This window comes from Pelobates fuscus, chromosome 4 (genome assembly GCF_036172605.1).
Source record: "Pelobates fuscus isolate aPelFus1 chromosome 4, aPelFus1.pri, whole genome shotgun sequence".
Taxonomy (NCBI): Eukaryota; Metazoa; Chordata; class Amphibia; order Anura; family Pelobatidae; genus Pelobates; species Pelobates fuscus.
Window position 1 is genome coordinate 185,424,806 of NC_086320.1, and position 24,280 is coordinate 185,449,085.

Sequence of the window (24,280 nt, forward strand, 5' to 3'; positions counted from 1 at the left end):
TAATAAAACATTTTGTTCCTTATTAATTTCTGCATCAAGATTTTCCAAATTATACTCTCTTCGCTTAATTAAAGTTCTCACCATTGTGAATGAAAAATAATCTAACATCACTGCCCATTCATCCATTAATGTTTTGGCATCTTGATCAAAGGAGGGAAATATTATTTATATTAATATTCATTTTAGCGCTCCACTCGCTGGTATATTGTTTATACCTTTTTATTCTTGTATTTTGCACTTTATTGTGGATTAAGGTATTCCACTTTTTGTGTTGAGCTGCTTTTATTCAGGCACTTTAGTATATCACTCACTATCTCAGTAAGGGATAGTTATTGTTTTCTCTGTGTGTTTGATACCAAATACCTTTGTGTGTACACTATTTTGCCTACCGGCACTATGTCACTTTTCGAACAAATTAAAAAAAAAACACTGCAAAAACATAGATGAATTATTTGGTGGGGAAGAGAATCTTTTCAACCAAATTGACCAAGTTGAGGAGAGATCCATCTCAGATTGCCAGAGATATTTGGAGAGACTCTTAAGTAAGGAAATACAAATTAAATGGGAAATAGCTACCCTAGAAAAATACAGAGATAAAATAACTCAGAGAGGTTTGAGGCTCTCCAAGTTTCCCTCCTTTGATCAAGATGACAAAACATTTATGGATGAATGGGCAGTGATGTTAGATTCTTTTTCATTCACAATGATGAGAACTTTAATTAAGCGAAGAGAGTATAATTTGGAAAAACTTGATGCAGAAATTAATAAGGAACAAAATGTTTTATTAAATCACACTAATTCTGAGAAATATAGGAAAATCACCGAAAATCTACAACACACCCTAGAAAAAGTAGAAAAAGATACGATCCAAATTAAAAAGAAAAAATACACACGTGATAGGACTGATCACAATAAGAATGAAGCTTACACATATGGAAATCGAAAACAGCCCATATACAGACAAGGCGATAGAAATAAAACACAACACTCAGTCAGACACTATCAAAATAACATCCGAAACAGGTACCATGAATCCAATTTCCAAAATGGGCCTAGAAATAGAACAGAATACAGGACAACCAATCACACTAATGAATGGAACCGTCCTAAGGTTTCAAGCACGAGAACAAGAGAACCACATGTGTCGAGGCCATATATCCAAGATAATATCAGAACCCCAATAAGAACAGAAAGAAGGGCAAGATCTGACGAGTTTTTAACGGCCCAAAGTAAAATCCGAAAAAGTACAAGGAGGTTGTCACATATACCTATCTCCAATAGATTCGAGACCTTAGCCAGAACCCCTCAGGAAGGGGATTTTTGGAACTTGAGGAACAGAGTCAAACACAAATCCCAATACCAACAGAGATCACCACAGAAGAGACGGAGACGTATAGAGGAAGGGGAGTTAGAGGAGGAGCGAACCTTCAGAGGAGAAAAAAGAGACAGACAAAACCAGGAAATATGAAAGATAGAGAAAAACAAGCAGGGATTTTCAACCTAACGCCATATGTCTTGAATTCTCCTCAAATCAAATTGTTACAGAAGGGTTTGAAATTCGCACCAACTAAAAAGCTAAATAAATTTGAGACATATGTTGATTTAAATAAATTTAAGAGGACATTATGTCTAAAGAAATTTTTCTACAAGAACCCCATTTTAACTAATTCCGAAGATCCACAACATGATGTCTATAAACATACTAACTTGAAAGAAAAATCAAAGTTCTATCCCAAAAACTTAATATCAGGTGAAATGGTAACATTTCCAAAATTAGTGATGAGAGATATAAATAAAATTAAAGAACCCAATAAACATCAACAGAACCTCACCAGGAAAGAGTGTATGGCCCTGAAGAAATTCCAGAAAGATAATTCAATAATTATAAAACCAGCCAATAAGGGGGGAAGTGTAGTTTTAATGACATTAGATGACTATAATAAGGAATCATACAAATTACTGGAGGACACCAATACCTATATAAAACTAGGAGCAGACCCCACAAAGAATCTCAAGGACAAATTCCATAATTACCTAAATGAAGGACTTACAAATGGGATCTTGAACCAAAAAGAGTTTAATTACTTAAAAATTGATTTCCCAAGAATTCCAGTACTATACCACCTTCCCAAAATCCACAAGAATCCGACTCAACCCCCAGGGAGGCCTATAGTCTCAGGCATTGGTTCTGTGTCCTGTAGATTATCGGAGTATATAGACCAATGCTTGCAACCAATTGTTCAAGGAATACCCAGCTATCTGAAGGATACTGGGGATATATTAAGACACATAGAAGAATTGGTGTGGAACGAAAACTATTTTCTGACCACTGCTGATGTGAGCTCCCTTTACACCAATATTGCACATGATAGGGGCTGTATGGCCACCAGGTTCTTTTTAGAGCAATCAGGTAATTTCCCCCCCTGACCATATAGATTTTATTATGCAAGGGATTATTTTAATTTTAACCAGCAATTACTTCTGGTACGATGGACATTTTTATTTACAGGCCTGTGGAACGGCGATGGGAACGAGGTTCACGCCCAGCTATGCCAATCTTTTATGGGATATTGGGAGCTCCAGTTTATCCATCATGGGGCAGGCTGGGCGACGGGCCTCGTTACCTATCGCCGTTACATAGATGACCTGTTTTTTATCTGGGAAGGCACAGAAGAATCACTAACCGACTTCCTTAATACATTGAACAATAATGATTGGGGCATAGCCCTCACTATGGATTTTAACAAAACGAGAGTGAACTTTTTAGATCTTGACATTTTTATTGAAGATAATAAAATCAAAACTAGCACTCAATTTAAAAAATTAGATGTGGATAGTTTTATTCACACCACGAGCTGTCATTTTACACCTTGACTTAAGGGAATCCCCAAATCCCAATTTATCCGGATAAAAAGAAACTGCACTGAGGAGACTAAATTTATTGAACAGTCGCATAAATTAGAAGGTAAAATGTTGAAAAAAGGATATAAACAAGATGATCTAACCAAAGATCTCAATCAAGTAATGGCAATTAAGAGAGAAACCCTATTAACAGATAAAGGGATTAATGAGAATAAAGAAAGATTTAATGATAATGACAACATACCTATTTTCTGTAATTACAGTCATGGTAACCGTCATTTTAAAAAAAGTATTAATAGACACTGGTCAATCCTAAAGGAAGACCCGGTCCTGTCCACCATTCTACCAGACAAACCCAAGGTGATCTTTAGAGGGGCACCTAACATGAAAAAATTACTAGTAAGGAACCACATCAGAAAATCATGCAGCATAAAGCCAATTGATACTAGAAAAGGTTTCTTTGGTTGTGGAATATGTTTGGCGTGCAGGAATACTGGAAGCAAAAAAAGACATAGGGAAATTCAAAAGTACTAAAGAAAATGAAGAGTTCAACATAAACAATCTCATCATTTGCCATTCAACCAATGTAGTGTACCTGTTGGAATGTCCATGCGGCCTCAAGTATGTGGGCGGCACAAAATGTAATTTGCATATTAGGATAGAAGAGCATATAAGGAACATTAAGAAGGGATATGAAGGACACAGTGTATCCAATCATTTCAAGATTACACACAACAGCAATCCTCAGGGGCTCATATTTATGGGCATACACAAAACTTTAGGAAATTGGAGAGGCGGTGATTTTAACAAGATTTTAGCTCAAAATGAAATGAGGTGGATTTTTAGCCTTGGGACTTTACAACCCAAAGGTTTAAATATAGATTTCGAACTCGGTAATTTCCTTTAATTATCCTTAACATATATTTAACACTATCATATTATATCTGCACCATCTGCAAATGTATGCCATTTGGTTTTATGTCCTTTTAAAAAATGAAGTCTTGAATTCCAATGGGAGGAGTTTGTCTTGATTGCACTCTCTCATCTAGTAAGTTTTTAATCGACCCCCATTTTGGTAATCCCTTTTATTTTATTTTATATTTGAGGGATACCTCTCTGTTATTGTACTCATCTATTTATTTCACTTTGTTAATATTCATTCCGTTTTTTTTTTTTTTTTAAATTAACAATGACATGTTGGAGATGTTGGAGGGCGGAAGTGATGTCACTTCCGCCAACCACTGCCCATAATGGGTGCTATGCATGACAGCCCCATCCAACCACCAATAGAATTTGTTCTAATCAAGTTTTTTAAATGATTGACAGGCAATTCAGCCAATGTAAGCTTTTTTACTACAGGTGATCAGTAGTGTTGTCGCGAACCCGAAATTTTCAGTTCGCGAACGGCGAACGCGAACTTCCGCAAATGTTCGCGAACCGGCGAACCGCGCGAACCGCCATTGACTTCAATGGGCAGGCAAATTTTAAAACCAACAGGGACTCTTTCTGGCCACAAAAGTGATGGAAAAGTTGTTTCAAGGGGACTAACACCTGGACTGTGGCATGCCGGAGGGGGATCCATGGCAAAACTCCCATGGAAAATTACACAGTTGATGCAGAGTCTGCTTTTAATCCATAAAGGGCAGAAATCACCTAACATTGACACCTGTACTCAAAGCCCCTGATACACACTGACACAGAGCAGAATAGAGACTGTTCCCCGTCCTCAGAGACCATGATACACACTGACACAGAGCAGAATAGAGACTGTTCCCCGTCCACAGAGACCATGATACACACTGACACAGAGCAGAATAGAGACTGTTACCCCTACATAGGGTCACTTGGCAGGTATGGATTGACACCTGTCCTCAAAGCCCATGATACACACTGGGGGGAGCTACTGTCCTCCCCAACCCCTGCGCGGTGGGTGGGGGCCATACATCACAATGGGGGGGCCTACTTTCCTCCCCCCCAGCCCCCATCCCTGCGCGGTGGGTGGGGGGCATAAATCACAATGGGACGGACCTACTGATAGGAGTGGAGTATTGTTCATATCAGTTTAATACCTTCCGCGTCTCCTATCAGTGGACGTGTATATGGCAGCCATTTTAGGAACCGCACACCTGGGACCCGAGCAAGGTCACCTCTTTCAACAGGCGACATGATTTGGCTCTGTAAAACTATCCTGGATATTCTCTACAATTTCTATGGATATGGCATTGATTTATGTAACAGGGAGATGGAAGAAGATGCTTGGTCGGTCCTCTTACTTGAAATTTGGGGCACTGCGCGGGCAAGCTAATGTGCCACCAGATAGGAGTGGTGAGTTTAGTATTGTTCTGATCAGTTTAATACCTTCCGCGTCTCCAATCAGTGGACGTGTATATGGCAGCGATTTTTAATTGTGGAATCACCTCCCCTTTTTAGGCCAAGGTGGGAAGATGCTTAGACCACTGGTATATTGGTGCCATCTTGGAGGATTTTTTTTTTGTTTGGTTTTTGAAGCCACAGTGCTGCACCAGTGGGCCTAAAAATTAGGCATGTACACATGCCTGAAAAATTTGGTATTGTTGCAGCCGCTGCTGTAGCAGCGGCCAGAAAAATTGATGTTTGTTTCAAAGGCAGAAAGTGCCCTAAAACATGGCGGCTTGAACCCTAGTTGGTGGCGGATAAGTCACGCAAGTCAAACGTCATTCAGAGCTAAAATACAGCAGCGTGTGGACCAATTTTAGCCCAAGGCAGCTCATCTCATCAGGCCTTTTTTAATCGAATGTATCGCCCAGTGTCAGTCCCTTCGGGATCCATCCCTCATTCATCTTAATAAAGGTGAGGTAATCTAGACTTTTTTGACCTAGGCGACTTCTCTTCTCAGTGACAATACCTCCTGCTGCACTGAAGGTCCTTTCTGACAGGACACTTGAAGCGGGGCAGGCCAGAAGTTCTATCGCAAATTGGGATAGCTCAGGCCACAGGTCAAGCCTGCACACCCAGTAGTCAAGGGGTTCATCGCTCCTCAGAGTGTCGATATCTGCAGTTAAGGCGAGGTAGTCTGCTACCTGTCGGTCGAGTCGCTCTCTGAGGGTGGATCCCGAAGGGCTGTGGCGATGCATAGGACTTAAAAAAGTCCGCATGTCCTCCATCAACAACACGTCTTTAAAGCGTCCTGTCCTTGCCGGCGTGGTTGTGGGAGAAGGAGGAGGATGACTTCCACCTCTCCTCCTGTTAGATTCCCGTTGTGCTGTGACATCACCCTTATACGCTGTGTAAAGCATACTTTTTAATTTATTTAGCAAATGCTGCATCCTTTCCGACTTGTTGTAATTCGGTAGCATTTCCGCCACTTTCTGCTTATACCGGGGGTCTAGTAGCGTGGACACCCAGTACAGGTTGTTCTCCTTCAGCCTTTTTATACGAGGGTCCCTCAACAAGCAGGACAGCATGAAAGACCCCATTTGCACAAGGTTGGATGCCGAGCTACTCATTTCCCGTTCCTCCTCCTCACTGATGTCATTGAAGGTATGTTCTTCCCCCCAGCCACGTACAACACCACAGGTACCAGATAGGAGACAACGAGCACCCTGGGATGCCTGTTGTGTTTGGTCTTGCTCCTCCTTCTCCTCCTCAAAGCTACATTCCTCCTCTGACTCCTCTTCCTCACAATCCTCTTCCAGCGTTGCCGCAGGTCCAGCAAGCGATGCTGATAAGGCTGTTTCTGGTGGTGATGGTGACCACAACTCTTCCTCTTCACGCTCATCTACGGCCTGATCCAGCACTCTTCGCAGGGCACGCTCCAGGAAGAAAACAAATGGTATGATGTCGCTGATGGTGCCTTCGTTGCGACTGACTAGGTTTGTCACCTCCTCAAAAGGACGAATGAGCCTACAGGCATTGCGCATTAGCGTCCAGTAACGTGGCAAAAAAATTCCCAGCTCCCCAGAGGCTGTCCTAGCACCCCGGTCATAGAAATATTCATTAACAGCTTTTTCTTGTTGGAGCAGGCGGTCGAACATTAGGAGTGTTGAATTCCAACGTGTAGGGCTGTCGCAAATCAAGCGCCTCACTGGCATGTTGTTTCGCCGCTGGATATCGGCAAAGTGAGCCATGGCCGTGTAGGAACGCCTGAAATGGCCACACACCTTCCTGGCCTGCTTCAGGACGTCCTATAAGCCTGTGTACTTATGCACAAAGCTGTAACGAGTATACAGCACAGAGGAGAGATACGTCTACCGGACCTTAGAGTGGCCAGACTCGATGTAATAGGAGAAGTACAGAGTCAGGAACGATCCGAGGTCAAGGGCACAAAGAGACAGCGTAAACGAGAACTAGCCGGGGTCTGGTACACAGGAATCAGCAAGCCGGCAAACAGTACAGACAAGGATAAAGCGAAAACGAAGTCAGAATACAAAGCCAAGATCAAATACGGAGAAACACAACTGAACACAACAAGCACTAAAGGGAACTGAAGCAGAAACCACGATAGGGCAAGGAACTAAGGGAAAAGGGTGAGTATAAGTAGCCTTCAAACTAATGTGATTGGCTCCTGTCACTTCCACACCCTCAACAGGTAAATGTATGGGGTGATTGGCATGACAGGAGCCAATGGGAGCCTTTTTGTAATTTAGGCTCCCACTGTCTCTTTAAGAGCGCGCCCGAGACTCGCGGCGCGCTCTTAGCTGCAGGCGGGACACGTGACCGCATCTTGCGGTCACTGCCCGTCTTCCTGTAAGGCAAGTCGGATGAGCCGCGCGCGGCTCGTGCAGCCGCAGGACCGCTCGCGGCTTGAAGAGAGGACCGCGGCCGGACCCCGGATAAGGTAAGTAACGCTACAAAAGCGTTGTACGATCAGATTACACACATGTGCCATGCACGGCACATGTGTCAACTTGCCCAGCTTCAATGCCGCTATCAAATTTTTCCCGTTGTCACACACCACTTTGCCGATATCCAGTTGCTGCGGAGTCAGCCACTTTTCCACCTGTGCGTTCAGGACGGACAGGAGTGCTTGTCCGGTGTGACTCTCTGCTTTCAAGCAAGTCAAACCCAAGACGGCGTGACACTGCCGTATCCGGGATGTGGAATAGTACCTGGGGAGATGGGGGGGTGCCGTTGATGTGGAGCAAGATGCAGCAGCACAAGAGGACTCAGCCTAGGAGGTTATGGAAGAGGATGGAGTAGGAGGAGTAGAGGAGGTGGCAGCAGGACTGCCTGCAAGTCGTGGCGGTGTCACCAACTCCTCTGCAATGCCACGCATTCCTTGCTTGTCAGCCGTCAGCAGGTTTACCCAATGCGCAGTGTAGGTGATATACCTGCCCTGACCATGCTTTGCAGACCAGGTATCAGTGGTCAGATGGACCCTTGCCCCAACACTGTGTGCCAGACATGCCATGACTTCCTTTTGCACAATCGAGTACAAGTTGGGGATTGCCTTTTGTGAAAAGAAATTCCGGCCGGGTACCTTCCACTGCGGTGTCCCAATAGCTACAAATTTTTTGAACGCCTCAGACTCAACCAGATTGTATGGTAAAAGTTGGCGGGCTAATAGTTCAGACAAGCCAGCTGTCAGACGCTGGGCAAGGGGGTGACTTGGTGACATTGGCTTCTTACGCTCAAACATATCCTTGACAGACGCATGACTGTGGGCAGATGAGCGGGAACTGCTCAAGGCGGGAGACGGAGTGGCGGATGGTTGAGAGGGGGCAAGGAGGACAGCAGTGGTTGACGTGGCTGAAGATGCTGGACCAGGAGGAGGATGGCAGCTTAGAGTAGGCGTGCTGCTTGTACTCATGTGTTGATCCCATAGGCATTTGTGATGTGAGATCATGTGCCTACACAAAGCAGTTGTACCTAGGTGGGTGTTGGACCTCCCACGACTCAGTTTCCTTTGGCATAGGTTGCAAATGGCATCGCTGTTGTCAGAGGCAGACACACAAAAAAAATGCCACACTGCTGAGCTCTGCAATGACGGCATTCTGGTGGTGGACACAGCATGCGTTGATTGGCGTGCTGTCGGGCTGACCCCGGGTGCATGCTGTCTGACTGTGCCACTAGCTCCTTGCGACGCCCCGCCCCCTGCTTCCAACTCGTCTCCTCCTCCTCCTCTCTGTCTCCCCATCTGAACTTTCGCCCTGTTCTTCTTCTTGCCGAGCGGGCACCCACGTGACATCCATGGACGCATCGTCATCATCAACCGCTTCGCTTGTATCTCACAACTCAGAAAAGGAAGCAGCAGCGGGTACAACATCATCATCATCACACCGTACCTCCATGTGTTTAATGCTGCCTGCCTGAGACATATCCCTGTTATCTACATCGTCTAGCAATAATGGTTGCGCATCACTCATTTCTTCAAACGGGTGTGTGAATAACTCCTCTGACATACCAAGTAAAGCGGCTGTGGTGCTAGTTTTGGTGGTGGCGGCAGGTGGGTGAGTGGTATCTTGAGAGGTGCCTGAAGCTAAGCTGGAGGAGGATGGTGCGTCAAGGTTTCCGAGTGGAGGCTGTACAAGATTGGGTGTCCTGTGTTAGCCAGTCAACTATGTCCTCAGAACTTTTCAAGTTCAGGGTACGTGACTTCTGAAAACTGGGCATTATTCTAGGGCAAAAGGGAATCACAGCACCACGACCACGACGGCCCCTGCGGGGTGGCCTGCCTCTGCCTGTCATTTTTTGGGGGATTAGTGGTACTATGTGTGCAAGCTACTGTGAGACCAGATATGATTGGCAATGTGAACTGTAACAGTTCTGCAGAGCACACACTGTAGGCCTGACACACCCGCTTGAAGACAAGTAACTGCTATTCAATCTATAACAGTGAAAAACTAATTTGGGTTTTAAAAGCACACTATAGAGATAACAGATATGATTGGCAATGTGCACTGGAACAGTTCTGGAGAGCACACGCTGAAGGAAGGACTGACAGAGCCGCTTGAAGGACACTGACTGGCTTCTATTAGCTTACACTGGAAACCTTTTTTCTTTGTAAAAGCACGCTATAGAGACACCAGATATGAGTGGCAACTGTCAAAGTACGCTGGCAGAGGTCTGCAGAGCACACGCTGAAGGAGGCCTGACACCCAGACGATTGCAGACAACTAACTGCTCTATTACAGTGAAAAAAATATATTTATTTTAAATCTAAAGCTTAACCTATTGTAAAAACAGATATGAGAGGTGGCACTGACTGTGCAAATGGGCAAGGCATCCAACCTGACACAGAAGCTGGCAGGCAGGCAACTGCTCTTCTATTACAGTGAAAACAAATTATTTATTTTAAATCTAAAGCTTAACCAATTGTTAAAACAGATATGAGTGGTGGCACTGGGCAAGTGGGCACAGTATCCAATGTGAACCTCACACAGAAGCTGGCAGGCAGGCGCCTGCAATTACATTACACAGGGGGAAAAAAAAAAAGCAGCCTGATGTTCTAGCCCTAAAAAGGGCTTTTTGGGGTGCTGTCCTTACAGCAGAGATCAGATGAGTCCTTCAGGATTGTAGTGGACACTGAATACCCTAGCCTAGCTATCAATTTCCCTATCTAATCAGCAGCAGCTAAACTTTCCCTCCTCTCACTAAGCATGCATCTTCCGAATGAATCGAAAATGGATGCTGGGAGGGAGGTTGGAGGGTGTGGAAGGGAGGGAGTGGTGCTGATTGGCTGGAATGTGTCTGCTGACCGAGAGGCACAGGGTCAAAGTTTGCCCAATGATGACGAATAGGGGGCGGATCGAACTGCGCATGTGTCCGCCCGCTGCGGCGAACGCGAACACGCTAAGTTCGCCGGGAACTGTTCGCCGGCGGACAGTTCGGTACAGCACTAGTGATCAGTATAAGAAATTTGAAAGAGACTCTGACCTTATGATTGGATAATCACACATCCTGTGACCCCAAAGGGAGGATCCGAATTAACTTTAGAACACTTATAAAGTGGAAGATTCCTGAGGCTACTTCACAGCTACTGAGGAAGCTCATACAAGAGTGAAACGCGTTTAGCTGGAGTTTGGACTTTTATACTTGGACTTTCTATCATTTAGCTTATATGCTTTTGAGAAGTCTAAATATTGTTTTTATTATTATTTTTTATCTCTACAATAAATCTTTATTTTTTTATATTAGTCCATATAGTCCTTTCTAGCCTCCGGGAACACTATGTGGGGAATGCTATCCCAATAAATTAGCATATTGCCAACAAACCTCAGAGCCAGGAATTCAAGGCTCTGTCTAAGGTGAGCATAATCATTACTATCTCACTATTTTGTATACACTATCTGTACAATACCACCTATGAGGTTCTGTCTCTCTGCTTGTTCCATATCGTCGGGAGAACATTGTTTGGGATAAAGGGGTGTGTTGCTGCCTCAAGAGCAAAAAGGAGTCACTTACGGAGCCAATAGCTTATAGGCTCCAACCCACGTGAGTGGTTTCAACCAATTGCTACAATTATTCATTTTTTATTTTTGTAAACCATCTGCACTATATTCTCTCTTTTGTTGTTTTACTTTGTATGTACATTTGGACACATTGTATCACTATGTTGGAGGGGTGAGTATACCCCCTCATTATTTATATTAATATTCATTTTAGCGCTCCACTCGCTGGTATATTGTTTATACCTTTTTATTCTTGTATTTTGCACTTTATTGTGGATTAAGGTATTCCACTTTTTGTGTTGAGCTGCTTTTATTCAGGCACTTTAGTATATCACTCACTATCTCAGTAAGGGATAGTTATTGTTTTCTCTGTGTGTTTCATACCAAACGCCCTGCAATTAGGCTAAGAACACTCTGATTGGCTGGTTCAAGCCAATCAGAGTGCTCTTTGTCATTTTACACAGCGTGGGAAAATTCCAAAGAACTTAGGGTGGGGTTGGGGGCCAGGGGGGAGGACAGTAGGTCCCCCCTCATTATTTTTATGACCCCCACCCACAGCGCAGGGATGGGGGCCAGGGGGGAGGACAGTAGGTCCCCCCTCATTATTTTTATGGCCCCCACCCACCGCACAGGGGTGGGGGGAGGACATTAGGTCCCCCCCATTGTGATTTATGGCCCCCACCCACCGCGCAGGGGTGGGGGCCGGGGGGAGGACAGTAGGTCCCCCCTCATTTTTTATGGCCCCCACCCACCGCGCAGGGGTGGGGGCGAGGGGGAGGACAGTAGGTCCCCCCCAGTGTGTATCAGGGTCCCTGAGGACAGGTGTCAATCCAAATCTGCCAAGTGACCCTATGTAGGGGGAACAGTCCCTATTCTGCTCTGTGTCAGTGTGTATCAGGGATCCTTAGGATAGGTGTCAATCCATATCTGCCAAGTGACCCTAAATTTTATGTTCGCGACATCAGTATCCACAACTTGGCTCCAACCTACTAGGGGTCTTTACAAATGTGGGCATTGTAAAGCATGCAAATATATCATCCTCACAAAAACAGTAACCAGCAAACCGACTTATATGGAGGTCACCATTAACACATGTGTGAACTGTAGTTCTACTAATGTCATATCTCTTATTACATGAATGTGTACGTGTGGCCTTCAGTATATAGGCAAGGCGTACTGGCAACTGCGACGTAGAGTTTTACAACATGTAAAATCAATTTCAAATCCCAATGTGGACACTCCGGTGGCAAGACATGTGAGACTCAATCATGACAATAACCCTCGAGTCTTGAAGTTTCAAGTTATACAGAAACTACAACTTAATCACCGCAAAGGAAATTTCAGTCTCCTGTCATTGAAGGCAGAATCACGCTGGATCTATACATTTCAAACCTTGTTCCCTAAAGATTGAATGAGGAGTTTAATTTTACCCCATTCATCCATGCTATATATATATGTATTATTTACATAATATTATATTGTTCCTCTCATATGTAGCAGAGGTCACTTTCACCATAATCAGTGTGTCAATAACAACAAAATTTCAGTAACAAATTTAATTTCAAATAAAAGCTATGGCTATTTTTTCTGCAAACCAATAGCTAGTACTAATTGGATTGACAAATCAGAAGGCAGCACAGAAATCTCTGTGCCCTATCAATTTCAACAAAGGAGGAAAAACATTTTTTTCTTTTAAACAATCCTTGTTCCTGGAAGTAGCTTTATTCATACATCAATCCTCTTTTTTCAGTTGAGCAATCAAATTGGATTTTTCAAAATGTATATAATTATAGTTTTTTGCTGTTAGCCTAACAATAATTAGGGACTCACACATGGTTAACTAATTTCCTATAAACAGGCATAAAACAAACATTTAATATACCTTAGAGTCCTTTTATTAAAACATACAGCAGGATATATTTCATTTAAACCATTATAAGTATGAGTTCTTAAAAACTCAATCCAGTGCTCCCTAAATCAACCTCTCTGTTGTGTTTAGACTCAGACATTTTCGTTCATTTTGCAGCCTTACGATTGTAGCTGCTAAGTACATTGATCTTGGTGAGATTAAGTGTGTCAGTTTACTAAATTGAAACTTTGTTGCAATGATGGACAGCAAGCAAGCTTTCGTTATATATTGGAGTCTATGAAGGATTTAGTCCTTTCACACAGGGGACAGGAGACTATAAATGGTGTATATAAATATTAAAAATAATAATAATATATTGTCATTTATCATGTCCTTTATTCTATCTAAGGACTGTTTACTTAAAACTGTTACTTTACAGCTACCAAGCCACACAAATCTCGGTTACCAATATTCAATATAAGTAGTGATGTCGCGAACATAAATTCGCGAACGGCGGACCCGAACTTCCGCAAATGTTCGCGAACCGGGCGAACCGGGTGAACCGCCATAGCCTTCAATAGGCAGGCGAATTTTAAAACCCACAGGGACTCTTTCTGCCCCCGCCCCCCGGCCCCCTGGGTTCGGGTGGGGGCCATAAAGATAACAATAAGGGGGGACATACTGTCCCCCCCGGCCCCCACCCCTGAGTGGTGGGTGGGGGCCCTAAATATAACAATAAGGGGGGGGGACCTACTGTCACCCCCAGCCCCCACCCCTGAGCGGTGGGTGGGGGCCCTAAAATTAACAACAAGGGGGGACCTATTGTCCCCCCCGGCCCCCACCCCTGAGCGGTGGGTGGGGGCCCTAAAATTAACAATAAGGGGGACCTATTGTCCCCCCCCAGCCCCCACCCCTGAGCAGTGGGTGGGGACCCTAAAATTAACAATAAGGGGGACCTATTGTCCCCCCCGGCCCTCACCCCTGAGCGGTGGGTGGGGGCCCTAAAATTAACAACAAGGGGGGACCTACTTTCCCCCCCGGCCCCCACCCCTGAGCGGTGGGTGGGCGCCCTAAAATTAACAATAAGGGGGGACCTATTGTCCCCCCCTGGCCCCCACCCCTGAGCGGTGGGTGGGGACCCTAAAATTAACAATAAGGGGGGACCTATTGTCCCCCCCGGCCCACACCCCTGAGCGGTGGGTGGGGGCCCTAAAATTAACAATAAGGGGGGGACCTATTGTCCCCCCTGGCCCCCACCCCTGAGCGGTGGGTGGGGGCCCTAAATACAAAGGGGAGGACCCTAGTCACTCCTCCCACACCAAAAAAAAAATATCTCCCTACCTACCCCCCTCACCCTAAAAATAATGAGGGGGGGACCTTTAACTAAAAACCTGTAAAAAAAAATTAGATAAAAACAATTTACCATTCAATGTTTTCTTTCTTCTACAAACTTCTTTTTTCAGCCCCAAAAAAGGCCAAATAAAAATCCATAATCACCTACGCAATAAAAATAAAAAATAAAAACGAGCGCACAAAAAAAAAATCCATGTTCACCCATGGAGGGCTACGCGCAGACTGAGCTCTGCTGGGCGGGGGAAGGCTTATAAAGCCTTGCCCCGCCCTGCAATTAGGCTCAGAACACTCTGATTGGCTGGTTTAAGCCAATCAGAGTGCTCTGTGTCATTTTACACAGCGTGGGAAAATTCCAAAGAACTTTCCCACGCTGTGTAAAATGACACAGAGCACTGTGATTGGATGGCTTGAAATAGTTAAAGGTCCCCCCCTCATTATTTTTAGGGTGAGGGGAGTAGGTAGGGAGATACATTTTTTTTTGGGGGGGAGGAGTGACTAGGGTCCCCCCCCTTTGTATTAAGGGCCCCCACCCACGGCTCAGGGGTGGGGGCCAGGGGGGGACAATAGGTCCCCCCTTATTGTTATTTTTAGGGCCCCCACCCACCGCTCAGGGTTGGGGGCCGGGGGGGGGGCACAGGCTGCTCACTGTTTAATAGACATGCCCCTACTCGCGGTATTGCAAGGAGAGGCACAATTTACTAATACTAAGTAATTTTTACTTAGTATTAGTAAATTAATAGGGGGCGGACCGAACATCGCATATGTTCGCCATCCATGGCGAACACGCTATGTTCGCCGGGAACTGAAATGCGTTTCGGGACTTGTATAGAGTAAATGCTGGTATCACTGATATGGGACGATATGCTTTAAGATGCACCAGACTTTACCAGCTTTACTCTTTTCATTTATTCATTTAATTTTATTTCATTTATTTTTTTTTATCTCCTATCACTACTTACCTGCATAGGGATTCCTTTTGGGAGATCGCTCTTCCACCACGAGATGGACTTATAGACATACTATTAGTTACAAGAGAAGGGAGGAGAGTTTTAGAATTTGTTAAGGGGTGCCCTCGGAGGCACAACAGAGTAGGGAATTTTATAAATTACTGCTTTGTCCCCTACCTGTTAAACGATAATTCCCTCTCTGACAGACTATCTTTGACAACTTATTAGAGTTTGGTAACATACAAACTGTAACAGTCACCTGGGGACTTAAGTAACAGTTTTCCAGGAGTTGGAGCCCAGTTGCAGGAGATGGCACAGAAAGGAGGAAAAAACCCAAAAGCGCAGTACAGATTAAGGGGAAATCCAAAAGCAGGGTCAGATGAGAAGCAGAAGTCAGGGCTGGCAGCAGAGTAGTGTAGTTGGTAAAGCAGGCAGAGGTCAGAGTCCAGGAAATCAGTCAGTAGCGAAGCAGAGATCCGTCAGGAAACACCAAACAGGCAAAATGTCCAAATCATAGGTTTCAGGCAGGGCTCGCTTTTACAGCCTGCTAATAAGATGCAGCTGACCCTAATTGAGAAAGGGTTGCCGGTGGATCAGTACTGCTCATTCCAGGCAAGGGGTCAGGAAGCAGAATAATGCAAACAGAAACTGAAGCACCCTGGTGGATATCATGGCAGAGAACCCTTATTGTGAGTTCGTAAAAAAAAATTAATATCTTTGTGTTCATTGTATTTCATATGTTGTGTACTAATCACTTATTTTAAAAATAATCAAGAAAACAATGAAAAACTGTAACATGATATATATTTTGTGTATTTCTAGATTTAACAACGACATCAAATTTATGATTGGACATAAGCCAAATATTTTTTGGCAGGCTACATGGAGAGTTATTAGTCCTCTTATTATGATAGTCATATTCTTCTTCTACTTTGTGGTAAAAGTTACCCAGGAATTATCCTATATCATTTGGGATCCAAACTATGTAAGTGATGCACTGCAACATTATTATTATTATTATTATTATTATTATTATTATTATTAATATAAGGACAATTTCATATATGAAGTGCTCTAGCTTAAGGAACACTGTTGAATTTTATTTTTACAATTTTGTAGACATACTATATTTTTAGATATACTATATTTTTGTGCATGTTTTCTATGTGGGAATATAAATAATTCAGTTTACAAAAACTGCAGACCTGTCTATTTGCAGCCTTTCCAAACCCCACCCCTTTCACCTGGCATTGACCTTTAAACAGAGGCTTCTCATTAAAAGGCCAGATGTGGGGGGCGTGGTCTGACCCGCGACGAGGACAGTCGCATGTAGCCAGAGCTCTGCTCATACAGACCCATTATAAGTGTTTTTTACCAGCGAAAATACAGGGAAAGCAGAGAAAAGGGAACCTAAAGATGTCCCAAACAAAAAACAAAACCAAGAACCCGGACAAAGGGGAAAAAAGCGCATTTTTTGGAGCGAGATCTCAACATCCCAAGCAGGCCGCAATGCAAGAGAGCGAACAAGATGGTGACGGGGATGACACGCTGCCGCTGCAGAAAGACCCGACAGAGAACCTACCGATCACACAAGGAGTACTGCAAAAGTGCCTAGATTCTATGTCAGACAAAATACTAGCCAACATTAATAGCACTTTAGCGGACCTCAGAAAGGATATGCAAGTTCTGGGCGACCGCACAGCCGGGATGGAGAACATAATCGGAAAATACGCGGAGGCTCAAAATGACATGGCGGAGCATGTGCAGAGACTCGAGCACCAACAGGACCAGCGCCGCCGGATCTGTGCGGCACTGGCATAAAGTGGCATTTTTCAATGTTTAAGGGAGTCAAGGTGAAGCCAAGGGACCTAAATAGTTGTTTTAACACTATAAGATCAGGTACACATGTTTGTTTTCCTGACCCTATAGTGTTCCTTTAACCCCTTAAGGACACATGACATATGTGACATGTCACGATTCCCTTTTATTCCAGAAGTTTGGTCCTTAAGGGGTTAATAAACTGCAGTATATAAAATTGACTCTAAAATAATGGACCTGGTGCCAAAATATAAGGTTTCGAGGCATCCCAGAAGATGTGAAGCACCCGGACATAACAGAGTTTTTAACAGGCTTGTTTTAAAAGCTAGGGCCGGACATACCTGCAGACATGCTGCTCATCGACAGAGCGCATAGAGTGGCCAGGCCGAAATTTTTACCAGCAGAAGCCGCACGAGACGTGTTAGCAAAACTACACTACAATCATATAAAGGACACCATTATGCAAGCATCGAGAACACGAGGAGACCTGCCAAAAGGTTATGGACCCATTCAGTTATAATCAGATGTCTCAGCACTTACCCTCCAAAAACGCAGAGCATTTAAGGAAGTCACGGAGGCCCTACGGACCCAGAGGCTCCCGTACCGCTGGGGCTATCTAGTTCGTCTAATCATCAATAGAAATGGAACTCTTACCACCATATTGACACCGGAGGATGGCAAACGGGCTCTAAAATCCTGGGGCATCACCACGCAACAACTTCCAGAGAATATGCAGCCCTCGCAAAGAATATCCTCGGACTGGAAGAAAGCCCAAAGATGAATGGACTTCCCAAGACCAGACATGACGGCTCATGGTTTGAATACAATTTCTGTTGTAATGTATTTAACTAGATAATCTCAGCCCGAAATGTAGATATAACTGCATTAAGCTGAATTGATCCAGGGGATAGAAACAATGATCAGGAGAAAAGTAACATGCTGAGAATGCACATACTTAGATAATAGGGAATGTTAAAGTTTAAAGTTTATTTATTTAGTTACAATCTGACATAATGTGTAATTGTGATATGCCACGTCCTAGGATGAGTTCACTGAGCGGTTAAATACCACCTACCACAGACAGTAGGAAGGACGACATACGCTAAAAACCCACCCACATACTACACCTGGACCCTATTATAATACTTAGTGACACAACATAATACCACCCAGGGAGGGGGAAAGACGCTACTGAAATTACACAATTCACCCAACTGTCACACAGAAGGGGCGGCTATCACCAAGGACAAAAAAAATAAAAAATAAAATAAAAAACCACTATAATGAGCAACACCAGAGTTGAAAGCTCCAACACACCCCACTGAGATGGGACCATGCTCACTAACCTAAAAGAGAAAACCCTGTCATGCACCGAAAAGGATCGGACACTACTACTGTACTGTAAGTTTAAACCCCCACCACGTTCTCACATAGTGCACGCGCTCTGCACTCAAGCCCAATTTAGGGTATTAATAGTTAGTATTACTATTTTGTTCCACCCCCGACCCTCCCTAGTTACACCAACAACCCAATTCCCTAAACCGCGAAATCAGGACAGCGCAATACAAAGCAAGCAAACGCATTGCAAACTAAGACAGACTGTGTGAGTACGATTTAGCCCAATATATCAGGTTACAAGTCACACACGGAAAGCTCACACAGAGCAACTAAACCAAAACGCACACCAAATCATAGACAAAGAAAACCCAGCGTAAAAGCAACAGAACCACAAAATGAAAATATACTCCCATAACGTAAAAAGGTTAAACACCCCCTACAAAAGACACTGTTTATTTTGAGACCTGAAACAAGAACAGGCTGATATTGCATGCCTTCAAGAGACTCACTTCAAAACATGCCCCAAGCTCAGACTAGATCTTTACCCTCACCAGTACCACTCAGTCAAGGGGCACAAATCCAAAGTAGTGTCAATCCTCATCAAAAACATGGTAGCATTCACACATCATGAGTCACACATAGACTCCATGGGGAGGTACATTCTACTACTATGCATGATAAATAACGTAGAATATACCATAGTATCGATCTATGCCCCAAACATTGACCAACGTAATTTCCTTCACAAGTTACTGACTAAAATAACACGGGTCCAAAGAGGCATGTTGATCCTCTGCGGAGATTTCAACCACATTATGGATCCCTCTTGGGATACTACCACACACTCGACCTCTAAGCAAAGAGCAAAACTCCTCTCCACATGCACCTCATATAAGAAAATGATGGACGACTACCAACTATATGACACATGGTGAGTATTGCACCCAAACCAAAGGGATTACACATATTACTCCGCCCCACACAAGACCTACACAAGAATAGATAGATTCCACATCCACAGGCAACACCTCGATCAACTAGCAGACAGCAACATACAAACGATCAGCTGGTCCGATCACGCAGCAGTGACACTGACGATCAAAGATCAATACGAGTACAAGCACAAAAGCCCAGGAGACTTAATGAATCCCTACTAAATGATAAGTCATTCATAGACTCCCTAGCAATAGAAATCACACAATACTTTGAAAACAACCATTCTCAACAAATGCCAATGAGCACGATTTGGCAGGCACACAAACCAGTTATCAGAGGATTACTACTAAAAAGAGCAGCGCAGCACAAGCATAGCACACAGGCACAGTGGTCAAGCTGGCACAAACAATTGCAAGAGGCAACCTCACAACATAAAACACAACCAACTGACGCATTACAAAACACAATTAAAGACCTACAAGACAAGCTTAAGGAGCACACTCTACAAAGAGTGAATTTCAATTTAAGAAAACTCAACATGCAACAATACACACAAGGCAACAAAGCCAGTAAACTATTGGCGTCTAGGCTCAAGCGCAGAGAAGCAAAGAATAGAATCGAGTACGTCATAGACCATAACAACAAGAAAGCCGTATCACCAGTAGACATAAGTAAAGCCTTCGTCTCATATTACCAAGCAATGTACAACTTAAAACAGGCAGAAGGCATAGTAGAACAAACTAGTAGGGACATCCGCACGTACCTAGAGGACATCCAATTGCCATCATTAACAGACACCCAAATAGCGGATTTAATAGCACCTATTACTGCAGAAGACATAGATAATACAATCAAATCGCTACCAAAAAATAAAGCTCCAGGCCCAGATGGCTTTTCTAACATGTACTACCAAACTCTCTGCACGATCCTAGCACCACACCTAGCACAACTATTTAACCAAGCCACACAATTAGGAACGTTACCCCAAGAACTACTAATGGCGCATATTATCACACTCCCCAAACCGGGCAAACCACCGACACATTGCCACTGCCCCAACTTCCGTCCAATCTCACTTTTGAACACAGATGCTAAATTATACGCCAAAGTACATGCTCAAAGATTAAGCAAGATACTACCATCATTGGTCCACAAGCAGGGAGCAGGGAGACAGGGATCAGATAACACTCGTAAGGTATTAGACCTTATGCATAGCATACATAGGATGGGGAAAGAAAGTCTCTTAATATCATTGGACGCAGAGAAAGCCTTTGATCATCTCAGCTGGCCATTTCTCCAAGAAGTTCTCCAGAAGTTTAACTTCCCAGAACAATTTCTCAGAACAATTCATGCCCTGTATAGCCACCCCACAGCCAAGATTGTTAATGCAGGTTTCTGCTCGGAGGCCTTCGAAATAACGAACGGAACAAGACAAGGCTGCCCACTATCGCCCTTGTTGTACGTACTAGCGCTAGAACCGTTGGCCAGCAAAATAAGAAATTAAATCTCAATTAAAGGTGTCAAGCTGGGCAGTGAAGAGTACAAATTAAGTCTCTTCGCGGATTATGTATTCCTCACAATAACCGAACCACACGTTTCAATGCCCAACCTCGTAAAACAGATAGAATTATACGGGAAATACTCATACTATAAACTGAACGTTAAGAAAACACAAGCCATGGGAATAAATATCTCCAGACCACAACTGGCAAGACTTCAAGAAAACTTCCCACTAGACTGGCGCACAGACTTTCTACCCTTCTTAGGCCTTAAAATCACAGACATATCTTCTCATCCATCAAATCGACGCTACAAGACTGGGAGGGGAAATTTATATCGTGGTTAGGTCGTATAGCAGCCCTAAAGATGACACTATTACCCAAGCTGCAATATCTATTCCGAACCTTACAGATCCCAATACCAAAAAGCAGCGCTTATGAACACTGAGCAGCGCTTTTTATTGCTTCGGAGTGGAATCAGCGGAGATACCTAGTCAGGGGATTGGAACTCCATTACAACCTTAATGTAATATTTATCCCCAAAAATAAAGTAAAGTGGGAGTCCCTTAGCTTTATGCAGTCTGAGTCTAGTCGCCGCATTTCTCCATTGGAAGACAGTTGGGCCAGACCCTTTCTTGCAAGTGTCCATTTTGAGAGTGGGTATCAGGAAAAATACAGTTTTTAATACATTTTAACTTTAAAACCATACATCCAATCTTCATAAAAATATTATTAATCAGCATCCTTTAAATATAAACATACTCAAAAATCATAAAAATCCGTTCAGTAGATCAAAAGTTAGACAGAGGTCCTTTATGACCGACCGCAAGCACATTTTCATGCCCAAAACAGTTCCATAGATTCAGGCTGAAAAAAATGAATGGGACTTAGTCTCTGCGGCTGAAAGTTCAGTATGGGAGAAGGTACAGGTTAGCGGTGTTCGCGGATATGTGCAGCCGATTTTAGTTCCATGAATTTGGCTGCACACACCACTGACCGTATTTTAATGAATAAAGATGGTGCCGCCACATGTTCGTTTGCGCGAACGGGGGCCACCCAGCGTTCGGCAATTTACTTACAGCAGGCACCCAGCCTGGGAGGTAAATTGCCTGCACACTTCCACTTCTGGGTGGTCCGCCTGTGATGTACTTGGTTCAGTAAGCCCCATTTACTGAACCAAGTGGAAAATAGTAATGAAAAAAGTAATTTAACCAAGTTTGGGGACACTGTCTTAAAGGGGAATTGTCACAATTTTCCCTCTGTCCCAAAAATGGGCTTAAAGGGCCAGCACCAGTCCCATAAAAGTCCATAAGCCCCAATATGCTCAGAGTGTTCTTAAAGGGCCATACACACCAGGGCCATAGTCATGAGGAAGGAGGCTGGCAATAAGGCTTCTCCATAATGCAGGGAAGCAGGGCAATTTGTCACCTAAAGAGACAGTTACAAAAGGCATTTTGTAACAAGATACATGAATGTATTGGTTAACTGGGTATGGGAAGTTTGTGGCGTTTATTTTACTGAATGCCGTTTTATTTCGACGAATGGATATTTTTATACGAACGGCATGGACATCCAGTGGTGTTTGCGTGGTCGAGTTGAGATTATAGTTCCATGCACTCGACGACCAAACACAGCTGGGTGTTCGTGAGCAAAAATGACCGCCGCCACGTGTTCGGTTATACGAACAGCAGCCACCCATTAAATCATTAGAGTTCTGCGGTTTCCCAATGTTGCTAGTTGTTATTGGGAAACACACCACTCCCTTGTGTGGTCTCCCATTCGGCATTTTATTAGTTTCACAACAATATATCCTAATCCTGTTCGAGGAACCGGCAGATGAATGCCCATAGTCTTTACAAGGGAAAATTAACGAATACACCCAGTCTTTTAGATAATGAAGTAGCTAGTTTTGCCACAATAAAAATAGATCAATATACTAAATATACACATATATTTATATGCACACATAGGCCATGCATCAAACTAAAGTGACAAAAACACAAAACTATATATAGACATTATCGTATATACACAATGATCCCAAAGGATCTCAAAAGAAAAACAATATTAACACACACACACACAATGGAAACACATCATATATCTAAATTACCAATAAAATCCAAGAAAGTCACAAAAAAGGAAAATTTAAAAAAAAAGTAGTAGTCTGAATACATACCAAACAAAAAACAAATAACTCAAGATAATGGTGTGAGAAGAGAGGGACACCGGATTAAAAAACAAATCAGAACCCAACGTTTCAGAAAAATTACCTTTATCAATGGCCCAATTGCCAAAGAGTGATCTGAAATATACTTGATTATGTGCTATTATGTGTTTTAAATACCATTTCATTTCCCTTCTTGTTTTATTGCATTAATAAGAATTATAAATAAATAATTTTACCCCTTTCTTTCTTTCAGGATGAATTTCCAAAAGCAAAAAAAGAAAATTATTCAAGCTGGATTTATGCAATAATTGTAGTTCTCGCTGGAGTCCCAAGTGTTGTAATCATTGTGTATGCAATTTACAAATTCATAAGAAGCAAATGTACAAAAGAGGATGACCAGCAAGTAATGATTAATGCTGCATCTGTTGCATCCATCAATGGAGAGGCTAAAAACCATGTCTAAAAGTATACAAAGAAAAATGAGAGTTTAAACAGACTGTAAATAAACACACAGATATACATGGCTGTCAGAAATTGCAGGGTCACTTACAGAACAAACTCACATACATAGATGCTCTCTCACAGACATGTTTTCACAGCTGCACATATATATATATATTGAAAAACACACAAATACCCACTGTTAGACACAAATATTAAAACAGATATACATTGCAAAATACACACATTTTACAGATATACAGTGCCAAACAATGATAAACAGAAATACACCCCTACACAAAAAACACACTATTGCACATACTCAGGCATATGCATACATATTCTGATCCATATTGACCGCTACTCTGATGCACGTAGCCATGCACACACCACTATATAATTACGCACTGCTATAATGCATGATTATATACAAATACATATTTTTGTCACACTCCTATTTGCATGTCTTTTGTAGCTTCCTTGTGGGTCAAGCAGGGAGCTGACTGGTCCAGGCTGTTGGCTCCTGACTGCTCTGTGTGCTCTGGGAGGAAGTGAACAGAAATCTCCTTCTCATAGCTCGGTGCTGCACTGCATGGGTATACAGTTAACTTGACCGCTTGGTTGAGCCCATCCTAGTGCTTCTGCTAAATGCAGTCTAGTTTGGGGAGATATTTCTATTTGGTCCTGGTCTGTTTCTT

At 43.3% G+C, this 24,280-nt stretch overlaps 1 protein-coding gene across 1 annotated transcript in view; it reads left to right on the top strand.

Annotated features, from left to right (window-relative positions):
* The window catches only part of SLC6A19 (solute carrier family 6 member 19), a 271,016-nt gene extending 247,032 nt beyond the window's left edge, over positions 1-23,984 (top strand). Inside the window, exons 11-12 of the mRNA XM_063451834.1 lie at positions 16,203-16,365; positions 23,395-23,984. Coding sequence (XP_063307904.1) covers positions 16,203-16,365; positions 23,395-23,604 — 373 coding nt within the window. The 3' untranslated portion in view covers positions 23,605-23,984. The remainder of the gene's footprint in view (positions 1-16,202; positions 16,366-23,394) is intronic.
* The last annotated feature ends 296 nt before the right edge of the window (positions 23,985-24,280 follow it).